This window comes from Podarcis muralis, chromosome 13, assembly GCF_964188315.1.
Source record: "Podarcis muralis chromosome 13, rPodMur119.hap1.1, whole genome shotgun sequence".
NCBI classification, from domain to species: domain Eukaryota; kingdom Metazoa; phylum Chordata; class Lepidosauria; order Squamata; family Lacertidae; genus Podarcis; species Podarcis muralis.
The window spans coordinates 46,234,329-46,256,304 of NC_135667.1; the positions used below are offsets into that span (position 1 = coordinate 46,234,329).

At 44.2% G+C, this 21,976-nt stretch overlaps 1 protein-coding gene and 1 long non-coding RNA gene across 6 annotated transcripts in view; both read left to right on the forward strand.

The window, feature by feature from the left end:
- The window catches only part of LOC144325148 (uncharacterized), a 197,776-nt gene that overhangs the window by 129,169 nt on the left and 46,631 nt on the right, over window positions 1-21,976 (forward strand). The window lies entirely within an intron of this gene.
- BRCA1 (BRCA1 DNA repair associated) overlaps window positions 1-21,976 on the forward strand; it is a 57,708-nt gene that overhangs the window by 5,386 nt on the left and 30,346 nt on the right. For 4 of the 5 annotated variants that reach the window (XM_028701749.2, XM_028701752.2, XM_077917536.1 and 1 more), the window contains 9 exons: window positions 3,325-3,378; window positions 4,184-4,261; window positions 4,973-5,061; window positions 6,435-6,580; window positions 9,900-9,996; window positions 11,248-11,296; window positions 16,292-16,419; window positions 16,793-19,963; window positions 20,976-21,064. In XM_028701749.2, the coding sequence (XP_028557582.2) occupies window positions 3,325-3,378; window positions 4,184-4,261; window positions 4,973-5,061; window positions 6,435-6,580; window positions 9,900-9,996; window positions 11,248-11,296; window positions 16,292-16,419; window positions 16,793-19,963; window positions 20,976-21,064 (3,901 nt within the window). Of the gene's footprint in view, window positions 1-3,324; window positions 3,379-4,183; window positions 4,262-4,972; window positions 5,066-6,434; window positions 6,581-9,899; window positions 9,997-11,247; window positions 11,297-16,291; window positions 16,420-16,792; window positions 19,964-20,975; window positions 21,065-21,976 lie in introns of those variants that run through there. The other variant, XM_028701751.2, reaches the window with a different exon arrangement.

A 21,976-nucleotide genomic window follows, 5' to 3' on the forward strand; every position in this document is an offset into this window, starting at 1 on the left:
GGTAAACCCCGTCACTTCCTGATTTGCAATAATCAGAGTTTTCCATGATCTTCAGATCAAGCAGACTGTAGTCACTGATAACCAGAGTTATCTCCAAGTCAGAATTCAAAAAATGGTTTGAAGTGAATGTGTCAAATTCTGGTTATTGCAGTTACATCACAGTAAATGCTAGATAACACAAAACATGAAATGGAAGAGGAAATTTGTGTATGCAAGGGGAGAGTGGCACATTCCTGAGGGCCAAATTATGATTGGGCTGTTATGTCACAATTGAGCCATACCCTTGATTTTTACATCAAAGCAAGAAGACATTCTGTTATCCATTATCAGACAACTGCAAAAAGAGATAATTTAATACAGTACCAAAAATACAGCAGTAGTACCAAATTGGGAATTTGTAAGTATGACCTGGAAGTGTGTGGGATGTGTGTGTTAAGCATTTTGCTGAAAGAGCAGATGGTTCCTGAAATGGATATTTATTATTAAAGCTGGGTTGTTTCAAAAGAGCAAAAAAATCATCATGGGCCGTGTTTCCAATATCTTTCTTAAGAGCCTGAAGTAATAGTTAATTCTGAACCAACTGTGATGGGGTGGTGGGGGGTTGTCCACAGATGTATTACACTTACTAGCTCTCTTAAAAGAATAACCTTATGGCACTTTAAATATTAACAGATATGAGCTTTTGTGGACTTCAGGCCACTTCATCAAGTGTTTAGTTAGCAGAAGTATATATAATGGTACCTCGTGTTACAGACTCCGCTAACCCAGAAATAGTACCTCGGATTAAGAACTTTGCTTCAGGATGAGAACAGAAAGCACGCAGTGGCAGCAGTGGGAGGCCCCATTAGCTAAAGTGATGTCCCAGATTAAGAACAGTTTCAGGTTAAGAATGGACTTCGAGCATGAATTAAGTTCTTAACCCAAGGTACCAGTGTACATAAATGGTTATAGGAGGTGGGGGCAGGGAAACAGTGGGCCCAAAAGGTCATAAAATGCAAAAAAGATACAGCCCGTGTAATAATAATAATAATAATAATAATAATAATAATAATAATAATAATAAATAATAAATTATTATTTGTACCCCGCCCATCTGGCCGGGTTTCCCCAGCCACTCTGGGCGGCTTCCAACAAAGATTAAAAATACATTAAAATATCACACATTAAAAACTTCCCCAAACAGGGCTGCCTTCAGATGTCTTCTAAATGTCAGGTAGTTGTTTATCTCTTTGACATCTATGCAAAGCTCAAACATATATACAAGATAAACAGAGTGACTTCAATAGCAATATGTGGCATAAAACTCAGTCTAAATTTGCTATCCTGATTTCCTCATGTAGCGGGAGAGAGAACCTTAACTTCAGTTGTGTTCTAAATGGATAGAATCAAACTTGCTGACAGACGTTCAGAAGTTTCATGCTGTTTTTAAAGAACTGACTTTCAAGACAGTGTCAGAGTTGCCTAGGAGAGGGGTTCCTAATTAGTGGTCTGCGGACCCTAGGGGGTCCACATAACCCACATAGGTAGTGCTAGAAACTTAAAGAACAAATCTCAACGTGGTTTAAAAGGTAAAGGGACCCCTGACCAGGGATCCGGCGTACAGCTTTCGGGTCATGTGACCAGCATGACTAAGCCGCTTCTGGCGAACCAGAGCAGCGCATGGAAACGCCGTTTACCTTCCCGCCGGCGCAATACCTATTTATCTACTTGCACTTTGATGTGCTTTCAAACAGCTAGGTTGGCAGGAGCAGGGACCGAGTAACGGGAGCTCACCCTGTCGCGGGGATTCGAACCGCCCACCTTCTGATTGGCAAGTCCTAGGCTCTGTGGTTTAACCCACAGCGCCACCCGTGTCCCTCAAAGTGGTTTACAACACATTAAAACACCAAATAAAACAATCTAGACTAAAGCAAATTCAAGCTTCAAGGAAAATATACCAGATGATTCTCTAAGTGACATTTTGCTTTCTTCAGTCACCAACGTGGCATCCAGGAATGTACAGTATTGTTGGCAGGTAGTGGCATGTTTCATGATCATTTTGTGTTGTTTAGTTTTTGAATTTATGAGCTTCTGCCAGTAGACTGTTGCCTGAGTAAATATGGGGACAGAATTGGCATCTAGATTTGTTGCAGGGCCTAATCCCAGGGTTGTATCAGATGATAGTTCTACTTGGAGTACAGCCATTGAAGTTAGTTGGTCTTAGTTGGATACAATCCCATGGTTTATGTATCTGTTAATGAGCAGCTATATGAGGTTAGGTGGCTATCTCTATGCAAGGACATAGAGGATACAACTGAGGATACAACCATCAACTGAGGATACAATTCATGCATCTGTTATGTTTTAAGGTGTTGCAAGGTTCTTCTTTTGTGTTTGCAGAGAACCGATTCCATTTTAATATGATATTGCAGTCTGTTCCTGTACAGACATTGCATTGAGGATGCCATATTTGAAATGGGTAGTTGGGGTGCTTTAGTTTTTTACTCTGCTTAATCAAATGCAAAAATATACTATGGCTTTACATTATATTTTTTAAAACAAAATATTAATGCAGTAATTTTACATGTTTGGCTTGCGTAGAAGTATACAATAAAGAAAAAGTGGTTTGTGGTTTGTATATTATTTTGATGCCTATCATTCTAAAAAATTAGAAATGACCATTGTTCTAAAGCCTTTTTGGTTGTTCATTATAAACTCATCTAAAACACTTCATTTTAATCATAGTTATACTTGACAAGATTATGTCAAATCAGTCTGCTATTGATGAAGAGTTGCTTTTATTCCATTTTTTTGCAACAAAATGGCTGTCAACAAATTCAGCCCTGTTTCTTGGCCCTATAGATATGTTGAAATCAGAGATTTAGGGTCATATAATAATAAGCATCCTGTAATTTTATTGATTGCAATGTGAATTATATTCCAAAATGACTATTTTTGGTCATTCCCAAAACTTGTACATAAAATCTAATTTGGAGACTTTGCATCTCCAGCAATTATTGTGAGTTGTTACTTACATTTTGAATTGTGTGTACATATATGTATTTATGTAGTGCCGGTTAACATTGATAGTGGATATTAAAAACAACTTCTTTAGAATCCACTGATATTAGTTTAGGTGGCATTTTAGTCCATAGCCATCTCTATTCATCTCTTTCTGGTTCCTGGCCTATATCTCTCCCTCATTTCCTTATAAATGTGCCAGATTTATCTTTGAAACCTGCTATTATTCTATAAAATTTCCCTATTGGCCGTTGTATTATTTGAGGACATAAAGAGAATTGCATTTGTTTTCTAGTTTTGATTCTTTATATATATTTTTCCTAGCCTGGAGGTAATGAAGGAGCCAGTCTCAACAAACTGTGCCCACATCTTCTGCAGGTAAGCCCTTTCTTCAGATTTTGCATGTAGAAGTTTCAAGAAATAGTTGTGTGGAAATTACTAGAACCATGATGCTTACATGGTACAAATGTATTTGGCAATATAGTTTCCAGCTAGAAAGGTTAACTCATTAAACATGCTTATCTAAAAGTTGAGTCAAGCCAGATTCCTTTCACTCTGTATGGTACTTTGATCTCTTCCAATAATATAATAATAATCATTCCTCCTCTCCCCACCCTATACAAACCACTTCCTCTCCAAAAATCATTTTGGAACAATCTTATTGATTTGTAAGCTTGTTATATCTTAATCTCAGCTACCATACTGGAAAAATTCTTATTGTTATTTCTGATTCATACTACCTATAATTCACTGTGAGTCCATGTTATGTTTATGTTGTGCCTGTAAATTACTGCATAAACTTTGAATAGTAATAATTTTTTTAAAAGTCATAGAATCATTTCTACAGTACTTCCTGATGGAAGGACTTGAGATAAACAAAAGCTAAGAAATTATGTAAAGGAGGCAACATTTTACTACACTGGTAAGCATGGAGAGCTGGTATATTGATGCTTTTCCTTCCTTGGGGTCCAGTTGAGGCAGAGTATAGAGGATCACATGCCTCTGAAACTGTTGTGAGTAAGCAGTTTGTTTTGGCTCAGATTGGCAAAAGAAAGCAGTGGTGGTAACTGAGCTTGACAGAGGTGTGTGTACATGGTGGTCAAGCCAACAAGGGCTTAGTAGGGTGCCCCGCACTTCAGATAAAGACCAGTATTCACACCTAGACTTCCTTTTTCTTTTCTAGTTTCTGCATGTTTAAGCTCCTTAAACAGAAGAAGGGTGCGGTACGGTGTCCACTTTGCAATGCCAAAGTCACCAAAAGGTAAATTCCTCATGACAAAATTTAATTAGAACAGGATGAAGCAACTATGCAACTAAGCACCCTGCGGTGCAGACCCAGGATAACAGTTTCAACAATAGGCAGACAACTAGAGCCTTCTGCAATGAGAACACACCTGTGGAAGAACTTTTAACGCCTGAAGAGAGGCACGGCTATGGTTATCTCCCCAACCCATGGCAATTAAGCTCGAAAACTGCTCCTGTACATTTTTCAGATCTAATTACTGCCGTCGTGAGTGTATCAATGCCTTGGTGAATGAGTCTTGTTAATGTGTGGGGGAGTGTGGATAAACAGGGTGGCCCTCCCCATTTTTGCATTGGCTCCACCCACCAGCTAAATGTGTCTATTGGGCTGAAAACAGTTCTGTATCTCTACCTAAATTTTGATCAGAGCCCTGTTGTTTTTATTATGGCTTGCTGTTTTCACACCAAAGGACTCTTGGAGTAAACGGGTATGAAACAGCAAGTGCAATACCTACTGTCTCTTGGGTTATTATAAAGTGAGTAATTCTTTAATTAGACAAAAGCCCGCAGCATCTTAGAAATTCAAGCATCTACTGCTTGGAAACGTTTCTTATTACTTATTCCACTTCCCCAATCCAGTCCCCTGAGCGCTGTGTCTCAGGTGACTGTAGATAAAAACGTCCATTTCATCTTTTTGACTACACATCTTTGTTGTCTTTATTTTTTTCAGAAGTCTATGGGAAGATGTCCGATTTAAGCAAGTAATCAAAGTGGTGCTGGAAGCCATCCGTGCTTTTGAACATGATACAGGGCTCAAGTGTAGGTATTATGTATCTCCATGAACTTCTGAGACTTGCTAGGCTGAGGGAGGGCAAGCTGGGTCAGTTAGAATCCCCCTCCCCCCCGTCTTCTTGTGGTGCAGAACAAGATTTTCTGCATCCTTAAATAAATCCCAAGATGATAGTTTTGCCTTATAAAGTTCTAAATGATTTGGTCTGTACCAATTCATCTTCTGGCATCCTATCTCAACCTCTAAGACAGGTGGGGAAACTGTCTCAACTTGAATTCCCATCAGCCCTGCCAGCAAGGCAAATGGTCAGGGATGATGGGAGTTGTAGTCCCAACAACATTTAGAGGGCCACTCCCTGCTCTAAGGTGTCAAACAGTACCCTTTGAAATGCATCTTCCTTACCTTGACTTCATAGAACCAGATTGAATACAGGATGCAACCATTTTAGGTGTGTCCAATTGACACACAATTGCTGACACGCGAGTCCTTGTGGACCTGGAAGAAGGCAAAATGGGGGCAGGGTGTGCTTATATGCACTCCACTGACATGTACAGGGGCTGGGAATGGAACCCCCATGTGAAATGGTTGCTGCTTGTTGTGGGAGAAGAAGACATTAGTTTACAATCTTGGAGACCTTCCTCTTGAAGTAGAGCAAAGTTTGAGCCTGGGTGCCTTCCAGAGATGATGTAGTACCTTCCTATTTGGACAACTGTATGCTAACTAGGAAGGGACGCGGGTGGCGCTGTGGGTAAAAGCCTCAGCGCCTAGGGCTTGCCGATCGAAAGGTTGGTGGTTCGAATCCCCGCGGTGGGGTGCGCTCCCATCGTTCGGTCCCAGCGCCTGCCAACCTAGCAGTTCGAAAGCACCCCCGGGTGCAAGTAGATAAATAGGGACCGCTTCCTAGCGGGAAGGTAAACGGCGTTTCTGTGTGCGGCTTTGGCTCGCCAGATGCAGCTTTGTCACGCTGGCCGGAAGTGTCTCCGGACAGCGCTGGCCCCCGGCCTCTTGAGTGAGATGGGCGCACAACCCTAGAGTCTGGCAAGACTGGCCCGTACGGGCAGGGGTACCTTTACCTTTTACCTTTATGCTAACTAGGAGTGAGGAAGCATTTTGGTTTTGCGGTGTTTTAGAAATAGGAGTCTTTTAAAAATCGATATCAAATTATGGTAAATAAAGCTTGCATTCTTCAAATGTTGTTACATATTGCTTGCCCCCAGTGGAAGTGCCCCCCTTCCCCAAATCCAAATCCAAAGGCAGCAGAATTCCTGAACCATAATGTTCTGTCTTATGTACAGCTTGGCTTGCTTTGTGATGCAAAGCTTGCCTCTTATTAAAAGGCTGACTTCATGTCCCAGGTTTTTAAGATGAAGGGTTTGCTGCTTGATTGTCTTAATCTTCTCAGTTTCAGATGATCTGTGTTTCCCTAAGAAAGCTTTAGAAGATGCTTCTGCTTCTGTTTCATGGCAAGAAAAACAAGTCATTGATTGCAAAGGCTACAGGGACAGACTGAAGAGAGTGAAGGAAGTGAAAAAGAGAAATGCTGGCTTGGTAACAGTGTTTTCTCTCCTTTTGCCTGCTATCCTAATCATATTTACAGAGCTATCCAACCCATTGAACCACTGTTTTGGAGAAGGTTTGGTGAGATAGAGGTGCCTCTTGCTGGCACTGCTGGTGTGGAATGCCCTGATGTGGAAACTATGATTGGCAGTAGCCAGTGGAAACCCCCAGAACAGGCATTCTGAGGGCAGAGCTGGACTGGCACAAGATTTGCTGGATCCTGAGCTGGCTCGGTTGCCATTATGTGATAGCAACAGGCCTGATCCAGTCCTCTTCACTGTGCCAGCCTGGTTGCTCATGTAGCAAAGAGGATTTCCCCCTCATCCTCCTTCCCCATCTTCCTTTTTTCCATCATGTGGCTGAGTGCAGCGTACTTGGGGTTATCAAGTGGACTCCCATCTGGGCGTTGACCAAATACAGACCCGCTTAGCTTTAGCAAGATGGCTTCAAATTGATTTGCTTAGACTATAAAATTATAAACAGCACTTGAGTTGGACTCCGAGGCTGTGAAAAGTGCTAGTATATAATCACTCCCTTTAGAATAACTATTTATTTTTAAAAAGCATCTGAATGAAAGCTGTTTTTATTGCTTTGGAGTATTGAAGCTATAATGCATTTTAATTGTCATTGAAATTACCGCTGTGAGGGATATTTTTCCATGCTAATGTGTTTCAGGGAAGCTTCAAAGAGTAACTGTTAAAAAGGGACACTGCAGACTAAAGCAGAGGTTTGTTACAACCAAATGGTTTTGGCATTGCAGTAACCTTCAAGAAACTGGGAGATAAAAGTTAACTGGTCACCACAATTAAATTTCCCTTTTTGTTTTCCCACTCTGCCTTTCTCTGGCTCCTGACCTGCCTTAAAGTCAGATCTTGTTGGTGGCTAATCATGAGTGCCATCGTCTTAAAGGTAGGCACATCAGTTAAAGGGGAGGAACCTAATCCACATCGAGGCAGCTGACCTAGGAAATATAACAAAATTGCAGTGGTTTGAGTAGGCTGACTAGCCCATAACAAAATGAAAAGGAACACTGGTGTTGATGGGTAAGGGAAGTAAAATAGGACAAGTCTGGCAAGCCAAGGGAAGAGTACTCAGGTGAACAGATGGTCAACTAAATATCCAGTAGAGGTAAGCTTGTATGAGAACTTCAGAAAGCTGGTCTAGAATCCTAGTAAGACTTGAGAAATAAGTAGAGGAGCTGTGCAAGGTGGAGCCAAAGGGTGGCTGAGGCATACTAATTATCTTTTGGCCCTTTGGGCACCAGCAACATTTGACAAGGAGGAAGGAAACTTGGCATGATCTGCTATATTCAGATATCCTCCCATCACCTTTATTCAGGTTAAAGTGTTGCCCATAATAAGATACCTCCGATAGATTAAATAGCCTTATTGGATTCATGCAGCTTATTTCCCTTGTGCTGCCAGGCCTAGACCAATTCTGTATTTGTCTAGCCATCTGCAATCCTCTTGTCAAGGAATATTTCGGAGCTCTCATCCAACCAGGTTTGGTAATTTAATATAGCTATTGACTTTAGTATGGATTGCAGTGTTTTTCTTTTTGATGAGTGGAAAATGTTTCTCCCAACCCTAAGGAGGCCAACACTGATGTTCTACATTAAGGTTTTCATTCAAGATCTTACACAAACGTGTATCAGTATAACTTGTGTGTGAGAAGGAAACCCTCCTCAAGCATTCATTGCCAAACTTGCAAAGGGGCCTGTGGGAACAGGTGGGGCTCACTCAACTCCTCAGTGATGCCCCATGGCCTGGCAGTGCTCCTGCTCAAGTCAGAAGGGGGCCTTTTTATGTGTAGAGTAGTAAATGCCTCAAGAGAGCTAGAGTTTCTTCAGCATCAAATATTAAGAGTTCTATGGTTAAAATATGGGACGCGGGTGGCGCTGTGGGTAAAAGCCTCAGTGCCTAGGGCTTGCCGATCGAAAGGTCGGCGGTTTGAATCCCCGCGGCGGGGTGAGCTCCCGCTGCTCAGTCCCAGCGCCTGCCAACCTAGCAGTTCGAAAGCACCCCCGGGTGCAAGTAGATAAATAGGGACCGCTTACCAGCGGGAAGGTAAACGGCGTTCCGTGTGCTGCGCTGGCTCACCAGATGCAGCTTGTCACGCTGGCCACGTGACCCGGAAGTGTCTTCGGACAGCGCTGGCCCCCGGCCTCTTGAGTGAGATGGGCGCACAACCCCAGAGTCTGTCAAGACTGGCTCGTACGGGCAGGGGTACCTTTACCTTTACCTTTACGGTTAAAATAATTATAATTTTATTATTTATACCTCACCCATCTGACTGGGTTTCCCAGCCACTGGGCAGCTTACAGCATATGTAAAAAATTGTAAAACATCAGACATTAAAAATTTCCTGAAACAGGGCTGCCTTCAGATGTCTTCTAGAAGTCAGATAGTTATTTCCTTGACATCTGATGGGAGGGTGTTCCATAGGGCAGGCACCACTACCGAGAAGGCCCTCTGCCAGGTTCCCTGTAACCTCACTTCTCTCAGGGAACTACCAGAAGGCCTTCGGAGCTGGACCTCAGTGTCCAGGCAGAATGATGGGGGTGGAGACACTCCTTCAGGCACACTGGGCCGAGGCTGTTTAGGGCTTTAAAGGTCAATACCAATACTTTGAATTGTGCTCAGAAATGTACTGGGAACCAATGTAGGTCTTTCAGGACTGGTGTTATATGGTCTCTGTAGCTGCTCCCAGTCACCAGTCTAGCTGCCGCATTCTGGATTAGTTGCAGTTTCCAGCTCACCTTCAAAGGTAGCCCCATGTAGAGCACATTGTAGTAGTCCAAGCGGGAGATAACTAGAGCATGCACCATTCTGGCAAGACAGTGCACAGGCAGGTAGGGTCTCAGCTGGCATAACAGATGGAGCTGCTAGTCAGCTGCCCTGGACACAGAATTGGCCTGTGCCTCCATGGACAGCTGTGAGTCCAAAAAGACTCTCAGGCTGTGCATCTGGTCAGGACTAGGGAGTCCCTCACACCTGCCTGTTCTCCCAAAACAGTATTTCTGTCAGTCAAGATTCAACCTCAATCCGTTAGCCTCCAGACACTCACACAGGACATTCCCTGCCTTCACTGGTTCTGATTAAAAAGAGAGGTAGAGCTGGGTATCATCCACATACTGGTGAACATCCAACCCAAACCCCCTGGTGATTTCTCACAGCGGCTTCATATAGATGTTGAAAAGTACAGGGGAGAATCAATTTTGTGATGAATACAGGGACATAAAAACTAGACTGCATCTGGATTGCATGTTAATGTCTGTAGGCCCCTAACACATCTTCTCTGCTTCCTTTAGGAAGGTGAGACCTCCAGCTTGCCATTAGATGCTGGAACAAGGCGCTGCTCCCTGAGAAAGAAAAGCAATTCCAGTAAAGCCGCTGTGTTTGAAATTGGTAAGTGTTTCAATAAATTGGGTCAGTCAGAATAGCAGGAGTTGGAACAATAATACTTACCTGTTGTTGTCTGCTGAAAGTAGCATCTTTGTATCCCTAAACGTGCCTGTTTTTTTGTTTTTGTTTTACTACTTTTTCTTCCAAGGGACGCGGGTGGCGCTGTGGGTTAAACCACAGAGCCTAGGACTTGCTGATCGGAAGGTCGGCGGTTCGAATCCCCGCGACGGGGTGAGCTCCCGTTGCTTGGTCCCAGCTCCTGCCCACCTAGCAGTTCGAAAGCACCTCAAAGTGCAAGTAGATAAATAGGGACCGCTCTCGGGCGGGAAGGTAAACGGTGTTTCCGTGTGCTGTGCTGGTTCGCCAGAAGCAGCTTAGTCATGCTGGCCACATTACCCGGAAGTTGTCTGCGGACAAGCGCCGGCTCCCGGCCTCTTGAGCGAGATGAGCGCACAACCCCAGAGTCGGTCACGACTGGACCTGATGGTCAGGGGTCCCTTTACCTTTACTTTTTCTTCCATAGTGTCCCCTTTTGTGGTAATTACAATAAGGAATGGTGAATCTTGGTGGGTCCTAATAGAAGAATTGCTTACTGCTCTAACTTGTCCCAGATCCCCTAGTGGACATAGCTGAACAGGGTTTGAACTTACTGCAAACATACTGTAAATAAGTATGCTCATGCATGCTGCTTAATTGCTCCCACTTTGGTTGCCTTGCCTGGAGCTGGGGAAAACAGTGAGGCTTGGCATAACAGTATGTGTGAACTCATGATTTATTTCTCTCCAACATCTCTTGAGTGGTAAGCCAAGAACAAACCTTGGCTTGTGGTTTGTTTGGGGAGAAACTAAACCATAACCTCTGATGTTCCTTCCTGTTCTAGGCAGGTCTAGTGTGAAGAAGGGTGATGCTTGCTCAGAGCAAGCCATGGTTTATTGCTTATTGTGGCATGCAAGTCAGCTCTCTGCCTTGGTTTCCCAAGACCAAATCCTGCCCAAACTTAACTTTCTGGGCCCTGATCCAGGTACACTGTTCACATTCCAGTGGACTGCCTGCCAGCATATCTTTTTTACTTAAATGTTTCTATGAGCTGTATTGCTGATTCAGTCAACCTGGATTTTACGGAATATTTGAGGGAAAGCATTAGGTCCTGCACAGAGTGGCTACGATCCTGCTAAAGCTTAGCCAGCAATGCTAATTGTGGTTTTTGAATCCCCGTTTTGTCAAAATTATAATAGTAAACCTTGTTCATTTAAGGATCAGACTCTTCTGAAGATGCATTTAAGAAGACAGATACAATCAGATGGTGAGTAGAGCTATCAGTTTAAATTGTCAGTACCTTTTTGTTTACAGTATTCATTCTCCCCCCCCGCCCCCGCTGCATCTTGGGGGTGGTACACTACCATGCTTTGCAGATGTTCCTTTAGTACTTACTAGTGTTAATGGCCCTCTGGATCTGTGAATTGCAGCTGTGCAGTACAGGTAAGAGGAAAAAACAACTCTCATGCCTTGTTACTCTGTAGCATCCTATGAAGATAAGTGTAATGGGGTTGCTCGTGCGTAAGCCGGTGCCCACACCTGGCTGGGTTGCCTAAGTGAACCTTTTCTGTCCAGACAGCCACTCACCCGTGGCTGTCTCAATCGCTGGCAGAATCCGTCAGTGGGCGTTTCTTAAACTTCTTCCAGCAAAGAAGCTCTTTGACGCCCAGTCTCCTCCTACTCTCCCTGCGCGGAAGCCTTCTGCGCAAGGAGGGCGTAGGCAGCGGAGGACCCTTCCTCCCCCCACTAGTCCCCGGCAAGGAGTCATGTGACCCCCTCTCAGATTCCCCCATCTGCCCCCCTTCTCCACTGGAGCTAAGCTGATTCCCTTCCCCAGAAGATGGGCTGCCTCTCCCAATCCCGGGGCGCTCTCTGGGATCCCTCTGGAGCTTGCTCTCTCCCTCCGGCACTGATGGCAGTTCCCTGACAATAAGTGTTCTGCAATGGCTGTTTCTTGGTCTTCTCTCCGCTGAGTGCCTACATTTTCTGTGTGAAATGTTTACTGTTCCTCTACCTCCTATTCTCTGGGCTCTTTATTGATATGTGAATGGAAGGAAAGGTGACAGCGCACAGGGTGGTATTTTTCAGAAAGCTTGGTTCAGCCCAGGGACAACTGGCTATTGACTTCTAGTTTATTTTGAAGACCCAGAACCTGTGAAGTAGATCATTAATACATTTATTGTTCTAATCTGCACTTATATCTAGGGCTCAGGAGATGGCACTAAGTTCATTATAAATGGCAAAAAAATAAATAAAAAATAGATAGCATGTACTTGCTTAATCACAACTACTTGTTCAGTGCAAGATTTTAAACTGTCTTCTGAATCCCCAGTGCAGTGGAGCAGCTCCTGGGGTGTTTCTGTTTGACCCAGTTTAGACATGTTAAAAAATAGTTTGTTCTTATATCAATGAACCTTGGCCTCATATGAGGGGAGGAGATTTAAAGCTTCCATTTCTTGTTGGGAACAAAGCATAGTTACTGCTTTGGCTCAAACAAATGCTGATTTGTTCAAGACAGTTTGTCAACAAGGCACGGTGTTATTTGTGTGATAACTTGCCTTGCTAACAAATTTTGGTTTGAACAAACCACCGTTTTTCATTCAGAGCAAGCAACAAACAATAGTTTGTACTTAACCAGGAACAGAAGCATTAAGTCTTCTCTTACACACGTGTGCCATCCTGCTCCCTGTGCTTGTAACAAACTATGGTTTCTTGCAAGTGAATTTGGTCTATTTGTCTTTGAGATTTTTTAAATCCTCTACAGGGCTCTTTTGGTCAAACTCTTTTGGTCAAACTCATGATAGAACATAAATAGGATTTTGTGTACTATATGAATGACACCCCCCCCCCCAGTATTCTGGGCCAAGGAAAGCAGACATCTGTTCTCAATATGAATTATGTATCATTTTATATATTTAGTTTTCCATCCAGTTTAGAGCCTTTTGAGGATGAAACTGTGCTGTTTAACCATGCATCTGGTGAATCAGTCTTACATATGAAAACTCATGCCATAATAAATTCACCTTATAATTTTAAGTTTCATGGTGCAAACAAAGACCACCACTGGACACACATCTGGGGTTGCTAACAAAGGAAAAATAGGGCCAGTGCAGACCCTGCTACCCATCAGTTGTTTGTTCCTTGCTCATCTCGTTCCAGGAGTTGTGGGAAGGGGAATGCAGAATTCAAAGGGAAGGTACCAAATACATTATATTTCAGGCCACCTTCTTTGAACCATAAGCTCTACTCACAATAGTGCAGGAGGGAGAAACCATTTAAAGGCTACCTTAAAAGAGCTCCACACTTGCAACTGTTCTTCCCTGAATGTAAAACGATTTTCTTACTACTTCTACGGTTTAGTGCAATTTAAACTTTTGTAGGTCTTCCTTGCTTTAATCTGAGGCATAATAGGGTTGCCTTGTCCAGATCTACAAAACTGGGAAGCCTAATTTGCATAGTATGCCTTTTTGCTAAGTATGTAAGTACCCTGCTTTTAAGTAAAAATGTGTTTTTAAATTGAATTATAAATATTTAAAACTGCAACATGTTTGCATGCAACTCAATGAAGCACAAGGCTCCTGCAAGCAGTTGAACACTGAATTTGGGCTGGAAGGGGCTCTAAGGAGGCACTGGAACTCGATTGACCCGAGGTGTATCGAGTTGCAACTAACTTTAATTAAATCTCCCTCTGCCTGGACTGATTGTCTAAACAGATAGACCTTTACAGATTTTTTTCGTTGGTGTTTTTCATGGAGCTATTGCTATAGAGGAAGTTTATCTCTTTCCTTTCCCCCTCAGATGCTGAATAGAAATGTAGTGGCTATCCCATAATACAGAGGTACTCGACATGGTGCCCTCCATAAATTTTAGACTGCAACTCCCATCAGCCCAATAAGCATGGTCAGTGGTCCTGGATCATGAGAGTTATAGTTCAGAACATTGGAATGCACTGCATACACTATCTCTGCCATTGTTCCTTGTACTTAACAAGAAATGTAGTGATTGTGGCCTTTTCACAGGGACTCTGTTCTTGCTGTGCTTGGTTCCCATTGAATCTGTGGAACCTAAGTACAGTTGACTTACTCTGGACCCAACCCTTGGTTTGGGGGTGGTAGGTTGAGAGAGAGCTACTTGCTCATCTTCCAAGAGTTTACAGTGGTGCCCCACAAGACGAATGCCTCGCAAGACGAAAAACTCGCTAGACAAAAGGGTTTTCCGTTTTTTGAGTCATTCCGCAAGACGAATTTCCCTATGGGCTTGCTTCACAAGATGAAACGTCTTGCGAGTTCTTGCGAGTTTGTTTCCTTTTTCTTAAAGCCGCTAAGCCGCTAATAGCTGTGCTTCGCAAGACGAAAAAACCGCAAGATGAAGAGACTCGCGGAACGGATTAATTTCGTCTTGCGAGGCACCACTGTATCTGTTATGCAGTGTTTCTCAAACTTGGGTCCCCAGCTGTTGTTGGACTACAACTCCCATCATCTCTAGCTAGCAGGACCAGTGGTGAGGGATGGTAGAGTTGTAGTCCAACAACAGCTGGGGATCCAAGTTTGAGAAGCACAGCTTTATAGGCTAAAAAAAAAAAAATCAAAATACTATCTCACTGCCACCTGTTATTTGCTTGTGTGGGAATTACTTCTGCATTGGAGAAAGGGTCCAGTGGCAAAATGATGAAAAAAGGGGCACTGAGTTCAGAAACCAGTACCTGAAGCACAGGTGCCGAGTTGTAACCGTCACATGTGTGACGACTGTCACATTGAGAGAGGCCAACCAGACCTCCTCCCGTTGCGACAGTCGCCTGCCAGGCGGTACAGCTTTGGGAGATGCCGCGCAGTGACTTCCCGCCAGGCCTCCTCTGCCCCCTCAAGATTATGGGGGCTGAGCCCCATCCCAGCAGACATTTGGGGGGTTGTCTGTAGAAGCCTCAACCCCATAGAGTTGGTGCACCTGAGCTGAAAGAAGATTGGGTGGAGGAGACGGAGGCAAGGAAAAGATGTAGGTGGAACAGGCAGAGAACTGAAAAAGGAGGCAATGCAGCAAGTAGAGATCAGAGAACCTTGTGCACAGGGCCAAGGGTTGATCGCTGAAAATAGGCAGGTGGCTGAGTGGGAAATTTAGAGTGGTATTGTGAGGACTGAATGTGTCATGCTGATTTGCTCTAACAGGGTCAATTTGTGAAGGATAACAGGACTGCATGTGCTTCTTATGGCTATCTTGTTCCCGTTGAGGATTAGAATTTGACTCTGTTGCTCCCATGGCTTGTGAATAAAGATCAGAGCCATACAAATCCAGTTCAGCAAAGCACAAGTTATTCTACAGTAGCTTGTCTCATTGTAGCAAGGTCAGACTTTGCAGTTGCAGCCCTAGTCAGTGAGACCTTTGCTACTGTCTCTCCCTGCTGAAGTGTTTTGGTGGATTTTTTACTTTTCTTTTTTGCCACTGTTGTTGGTGCTGTGCATGAATCTTTAACATCTTTTCTTTGACACTCAGTGAGGGTAGTTGCATAGCTATACAAAATTCATAAACATCAGATCAATATTTTCCTACGCTACAAACAATTCTTTAACAGTCAGGGATGTCAAAGGATAATGCACACTTTAGCCCAGGTGTGGCTAACCTGTGGCTGACTATTGGTCATGCTGATTGAGGCTGATGGGAGGAGTAGCCCAATAACATAGGAGACCCATAGCTTATCCACCTCTGCTTTAGTCACAAATAAACTCTCCCCACTCAAGCAGCCAATATATCAAAAAATTGTGGCATATCATAGGTAAAGGTAAAGGGACCCCTGACCATTAGGTCCAGTCGTAGCCGACTCTAGGGTTGCGGCGCTCATCTCGCTTTATTGGCCGAGGGAGCCGGCGTACAGCTTCCGGGTCATGTGGCCAGCACGACTAAGCCGCTTCTGGGAAACCAGAGCAGCGCACGGAAAGTGGCGTATCATAAAAGCAACCAAATTCACCCTAAAACCAACAAAGCTAAAAGAGAAGGACCAGCCTACAGGACCTTTTACCAGGCACATACAGTTTACTACAGCACAATAGAGCTCTCATACCTCTCCTCAAAAAATAAAAATACTTTGGACTTTGGATAATAATGTGAGCGCAACGAAGTGTTCGTTCTTTCCTGTCCTTATTTCTCTGAACCCCTGTACTTTGGTTGTAAACCCTAATGGCAGGAACTTGGTTTTAAGAGGTTGTTTGCAGTTCATCATTTGGTCACCTGGGCATTCTTGTTTCATTCTTCTTCTTCTTCTTCTTCACAGTGTGAGTTTAAGACGTAATTATCCAGCTCGAGTTGATGAAGGGTGTGCCAAGAATGAAAGCCCAAGCCCTTTTCACATGGAGTTTTCTGAGCTGAGTGCTGAAGATGAGACACCATTAAATATCCTAGGTATGAGGATTTTCTCTCGATGGCACCTGAAATAAGAATCCAAATGCCTAAGGCATCAAGCGGGCTCAGTTCACCACTCTGGGGGGTTTTACTTGTGTCTTGTGAAATTCAGCTAGCATGCTTTTCTTGGGCCTGATTTTTACGACTTGCTGCATTCTCACAGGGAGTCCCAGCGCCTGACCACAACTCGCTTCTCAAAGAAATAGCCTCCCTTCTGGGAAGGGTTAGGGTAGCTCAACCAGGAACTCAGTTCCTAAGAGAGTGGTGGCAGGGCTTGGACTAGCTTAATTGGTGGCGAGGAAAGGCAGCGGTTAAGAAAGGTAGCTGGTGTAAGAGGCAAGCCAATCCCATTTCTAAACTTTTCTATTTTCAGGTGTATGTGATTATTTGGAAGAACCTGGAAACACAGAAGGAGCCAGCATTGGAAAGTTAGAAATTCCTGAGAAGAATGCTGCTGTGGAAAAGAGTCAGGGTTTGTCTTCTCCAGATCCCTGCTTGGGTAAACATGACAGGAACTCCAATTCCATGTCAGAGGGTGGTTCTTGCTCTTTACTCAATATGGCACAATTGGCTGATGAAGCCACAAAGCCCACTGCAGATAAACAGGCTGGTCACGATGCAGGAAATGTTAGCACGGGGCTGCCTTGTGGACATAAACATGTCCTGTGTGAAAATGAGGAACAGCTACTGCAGTCACAAACTTCCCCTGAACGTCCTCTGAGTCAAGTCTCTGGGAAGAAACTGATGCGGAGCATCCAGAAAGTCAAAGCATGGCTGTCTAAAAGCAAGGAGGGTCTTTCTCCAAGATCCCTGCAAGATACTCACACACAGGAGGTGGATCAAGATCCAGACTTGTCAGATGGAGACTCTCTGGTCTCCCAGAAAACTGAACAGATTGGATACCAGAAAGTCTTCACAGTGGAATGTGAAGGTGACAGGTCTTTGCCCAAGCCAGTTGCCTCTAAACCTGAGGATAAACTATTTGGGAGAACATACAAGAGGAAACGCAAATCAACCCCTCTTTGGAATAAGAGGGAAACAGTTTGTATCCAAGCAAAGGAAGGCATTGCTATGAATACAGAATCCTGTGATGCGCCTGTAAAAAGATTATCGCGAAAGAGGAAGGCTACATCAGAATTGCTACCAGATGACTTCATTAGGAGGCAAGATGGGGAAGTAAATAGTAAGAGGCCTGGTGGAGATGAAGATACTGCTTTGGAAGAAGGTGGCCAAGCTCCTGCTCTTGTAGATGATAGCCCTGTGGCAGATCAAAAGGAAGTTGAGCTACCGACTGAATTTCCTGCCAAGGAAGGGCTGTCTGTTTTGGAAACTGATTTAAACGAACCATCTCAGAGTATATGCCTGAAATCGCCAGAATCGAACCGTAACCATCTAAAGAAGAAAAGTAACACTTTGAGCAAGATACGTAGACAATTAATCAAGCCTGTTGGTGAATTGCAGTTAATGATGGACAGAAGCTCCAGGTCCCCTGAGAAGGCAAAGATACAGACTGATGATAAGTTAAGGGAAGTTGGCACAAGCCAGGTGCAAGTCAGACGGAGCAGAAGGCTTCAGTTCTCGACAGAAGACGTCTGGAGGAGAAGTGAGCCAGTTAAGCGAGGAAGGAAACAGTTGGATAAGAGAGAAACAAAGAAGCGTAGGTGGTCTTATGAAGAAAACACGCCAACGCCTTCCATAGCAGAAAATTACCCCAGTGTGTTGCAGGGCAGGCTCCAAAAGGGCCTGTCTTTGTCAGATACCAGCCTGATGGACGTGGAAGGGGATGCAAGTAAAGCTTGTGCTAACCCTCCAGCTTCTCCTCAGGTAGGTGTTGAACAAACCACAGAGGGCAGCAGTCCTTGTTGCATTGTTCCCAGTGCAAGTTCCCAGGACAGCTGCTCACTTCTGCATTTTGCTTCTCCGGAGGTGGAGCAAACCACTTCTGAGGACAAACAGCTCACAGTAGCACACCAGACGGAGAAGAATGTGTTATGTACCCAGAAACTAGAGGGCGATGAGTTTTGCACAGGGGATATGATGAGAAGCTGTAAACCCCCTGAAACAAATGACGAAGCTGCAGGAACTTTGGAGCTGAACTCAGAAACTGAGGACAGTGAACTGGATACAAACTTCATGCAGAAGATATTCAATGGCTGCAAACGCCAGTCATTCTTGTTGCATCCAGTAAAGGAATCTGCTGCAGAAATTCAAAAAGAGACACGCATTGGCTTGGGGGAAGATGGCAAGGTTGACTGTTTGAAGAAATCAACTTGCATCGATAAATTTTGTGAGGAGAAGAGAGATGCTGTTGCCTGTGAGGTGAACAGCTCTGTCCAAAGACTGGCATCTTGTGCTACTGGTTTCCCTGATCGCGAGAGGAGAACTGAGCACCCCCAGCTTGCCTCACAAACTGCGTTCCCAGATCATCCATCCACACCAGATCAATTAGCCACCAAGAATCCTGACAGTCCCCAGCAAAGTCAAAAGCCAGTAACTAAAAAGAGTATGTCCCCTCAAATTAGGGGAGAAGTTGCAAACTCAAATAACAGCAGCAGCAGTGGAAGCCCAAATGTCTGGAGAAATGTCATCATCCACAGCACCAGTTTAAGTGAGGCACGTTCTAGTATAAACAACTCTGAAGATGCAGAATCTGAAAGCACTAAAAACAAAGGGCTGGCATTAAACTCTCAGCCAGAATTCATGCAGCCATGTCCTGTAATTTGTCAGCTACCACATTCTGAATTCAGTGGCGTCCATGGTGAAAAGAATAGCCCCATGGAACAAAAGCAACTGCATAGTGGCACAGAAGAAGCAACCAATAATTGCAGTGCAGGCACTTCTAAGCGCTTGGTTCACAGTAATAATTTGGAACAGTGCGCCGAGGAGGAGTACCATGGATTTGAGGTATCCTCGGAGACACCAGAGGGCTTGCTAGGCCCTGTCATCAGAAGCATAGAGGGCTCACCTAACCTTGGGGAAACGGAGAGGAATGATAGCTTGGCCATGTCTCCTGGCAGAGACGAGCAAACCCCACTTAAGGGAGACCTGGGTAGTGGCAACAGAAGAAGTTCCAGGCTGAGCCATAAAGGCCTCGTTCGCACGCAGCAGAGATGGGCACGGAAGCTGCCATCTTCGGAGGAAGATTCTAGCGAAGATGAAGAGTTGCCATCTTTTCAGGCACTGATATTTGGTAAATCGGCAAGCACACCGCTAGACCCCCTGAAAAAGAAGAAGACATCAGGAGGGATGCCAGTACTGAAGAGCAGCAACAAATGTAGTGTAGAAACCAAGGAGGAGCATGTCTGTCCAAGTCAGGATTCGGAGTGCTCTATGAAGCTGTTTTCTTCCCAGTCACACACAGCTGAGGATTTCCGCAGCAGGCCTCAGGACTCAAGACACTTAACTCCAGCTCCCACTTCTAGAGAAAATCTGGAAAGTCTTAGCGGGAATAAAAAAGCCGCTCAGCCCAGGGATGAAGTCTCAAAAGATGCTGGACAACAGAAAGATGAACAGCAAGAACAAGTGGATTCAGAATTCAATTTAGGTATGAATATATGCTTTTTTTATTTATGCTATTTTAAATTTCCTACCTTCATATTGAATCCTCTCCCTTTTGCCTCTTATTACCGCCTCAGATGAAAATGAGGTGTTTTTACACTACAGTGTACTGTTTTACGAGTTAGCTTGTGTCTGCAAGCCATAGGCCCATATATAGAAACAGCTAAGGAGGCGATGGTACCTCTTTTGATATAACCAGTTTAAGGAAGAATCCTGTTTCACTTTGAAGTCGTCATACTGCATTTTAAATGCTAACTGAAATGGAGGTTCTTGTTTTCTCCCCCTGCAAGTGTGTTTACATTACACTATTGCCCCTCTCCTGGGTTTTCTGAGTACAGAGAGGAGATGCACATACCAGACATTTTTAATATTCACGACAGCAGTCGCCAGTGTGCCTATAGTGCTGAATAAAGTATAAATTGGCCCTTAGACCTTTTACAACAGGGATGGGTAAGATGGGGAACCTCTGGCCTGCAGGTGATACTCATCTATTCAGCCTGTACTTATCACCCTGCTCTCCTGTAATACATTGTTTTTTAAAAAAATATTCCATTGGTGCCAATAGAATATTTTTTAAAAGCTTAATTGTTGCATGGAGGAAGTGGTGAGCAATTTTCAGTGATGGTTGAAGCTGTTGAGGTAAGGGTTAACCTCCATGTACTCTTCATATATATTCAGTGTTCTCAGTGCCTAAGATTGAATAATCCCGGGTGCATAAACATTTGTCCCTGGCACCTAGGAATTTGAAATATTTCTCCAGCCCTGTCACTGTATCTTAACTGCTACTTTGAGCCCAGGTTGTGATTCTGTAGGAAGCTGGGAACTTTCCTAACCTTCCCAGTTCCTTCTTGTTCTTTCAGCCAAAGCTCCCCTCTTCCTTTCTGGGGGTGGTATGTTGGGCACATCTTTGTATCAATAAATAAGGAGCCTTGCCTGGGAATTATCTCTGTATGCTCTCCAATATTCTGTATGAGAAACAGGGTTCTTGTCTTTTGAAGGTGAAGAGACCTTGGACTATGACAGTGAAGCTAGCTGCTTGGGAGATTCATCAGGCCTATCTTCCCAGAGTGAGATTCTCACCACACAGGTATGAAATGGCGCAGTTTCAGGCATGGCTGTGAAGGACTAATGGGGACATGCTGCAGCAAGGGAGGATAAGATCTTGGGAGGAGAGAAGTGTTGGAAAGCTAGTGGTATACAGGAACCACATGTCATACTGGGAACATGGTTGAACCTTTGTCACTGGAGGCCTTTAAGAGCTCCTTGGACCAGCATGGATTAATGAGCTAGAATCAATCCATGTTATTTATTGTTTGTTTCATAACTCATTCTTCCTCCCAATGGAGCCATAGGTGGCAAGCACATCCACTTTTTTTTTTTAAAAAAAAGCATTCTAAAACAGTTTAAAGCATTTCAAGTTATCATTAGTAACATTATTTCATCCAATGATCTTTGGGTTACCAGGGATAGTATTTTTCAGCCACCAAATACATGGTGGATAGGAATGTTTTCAAAGTTAATGTTGGAGGTGGGTGCTCCTCACCAGGGTAAGGTAAAGGTAAAGGGACCCCTGACCGTTAGGTCCAGTCGTGACAGACTCTGGGGTTGTGGCGCTCATCTCGCTTTACTGGCCGAGGGAGCCGGCGTACAGCTGTCGGTTCATGTGGCCAGCATGACTAAGCCACTTCTGGCGAACCAGAGCAGTGCATGGAAATGCCGTTTACCTTCCCGCCAGAGCGGTACCTATTTATCAACTTGCACTTTGACGTGCTTTCGAACTGCAAGGTTGGCAAGAGCAGGGATCGAGCAACAGGAGCTCACCCTGTCATGGGGATTCAAACCGTCAACCTTCTGATCGGCGAGTCCTAGGCTCTGTGGTTTAACCCACAGCGCCACCCGCATCCCTTCCTCACCAGAGTAGGCATTCCACAAATGGGGAACCACTACTGAAAAGGCCCTGTCATAGGTCAGTTTCCAGTGGCGGCACCATTGTGGGGAA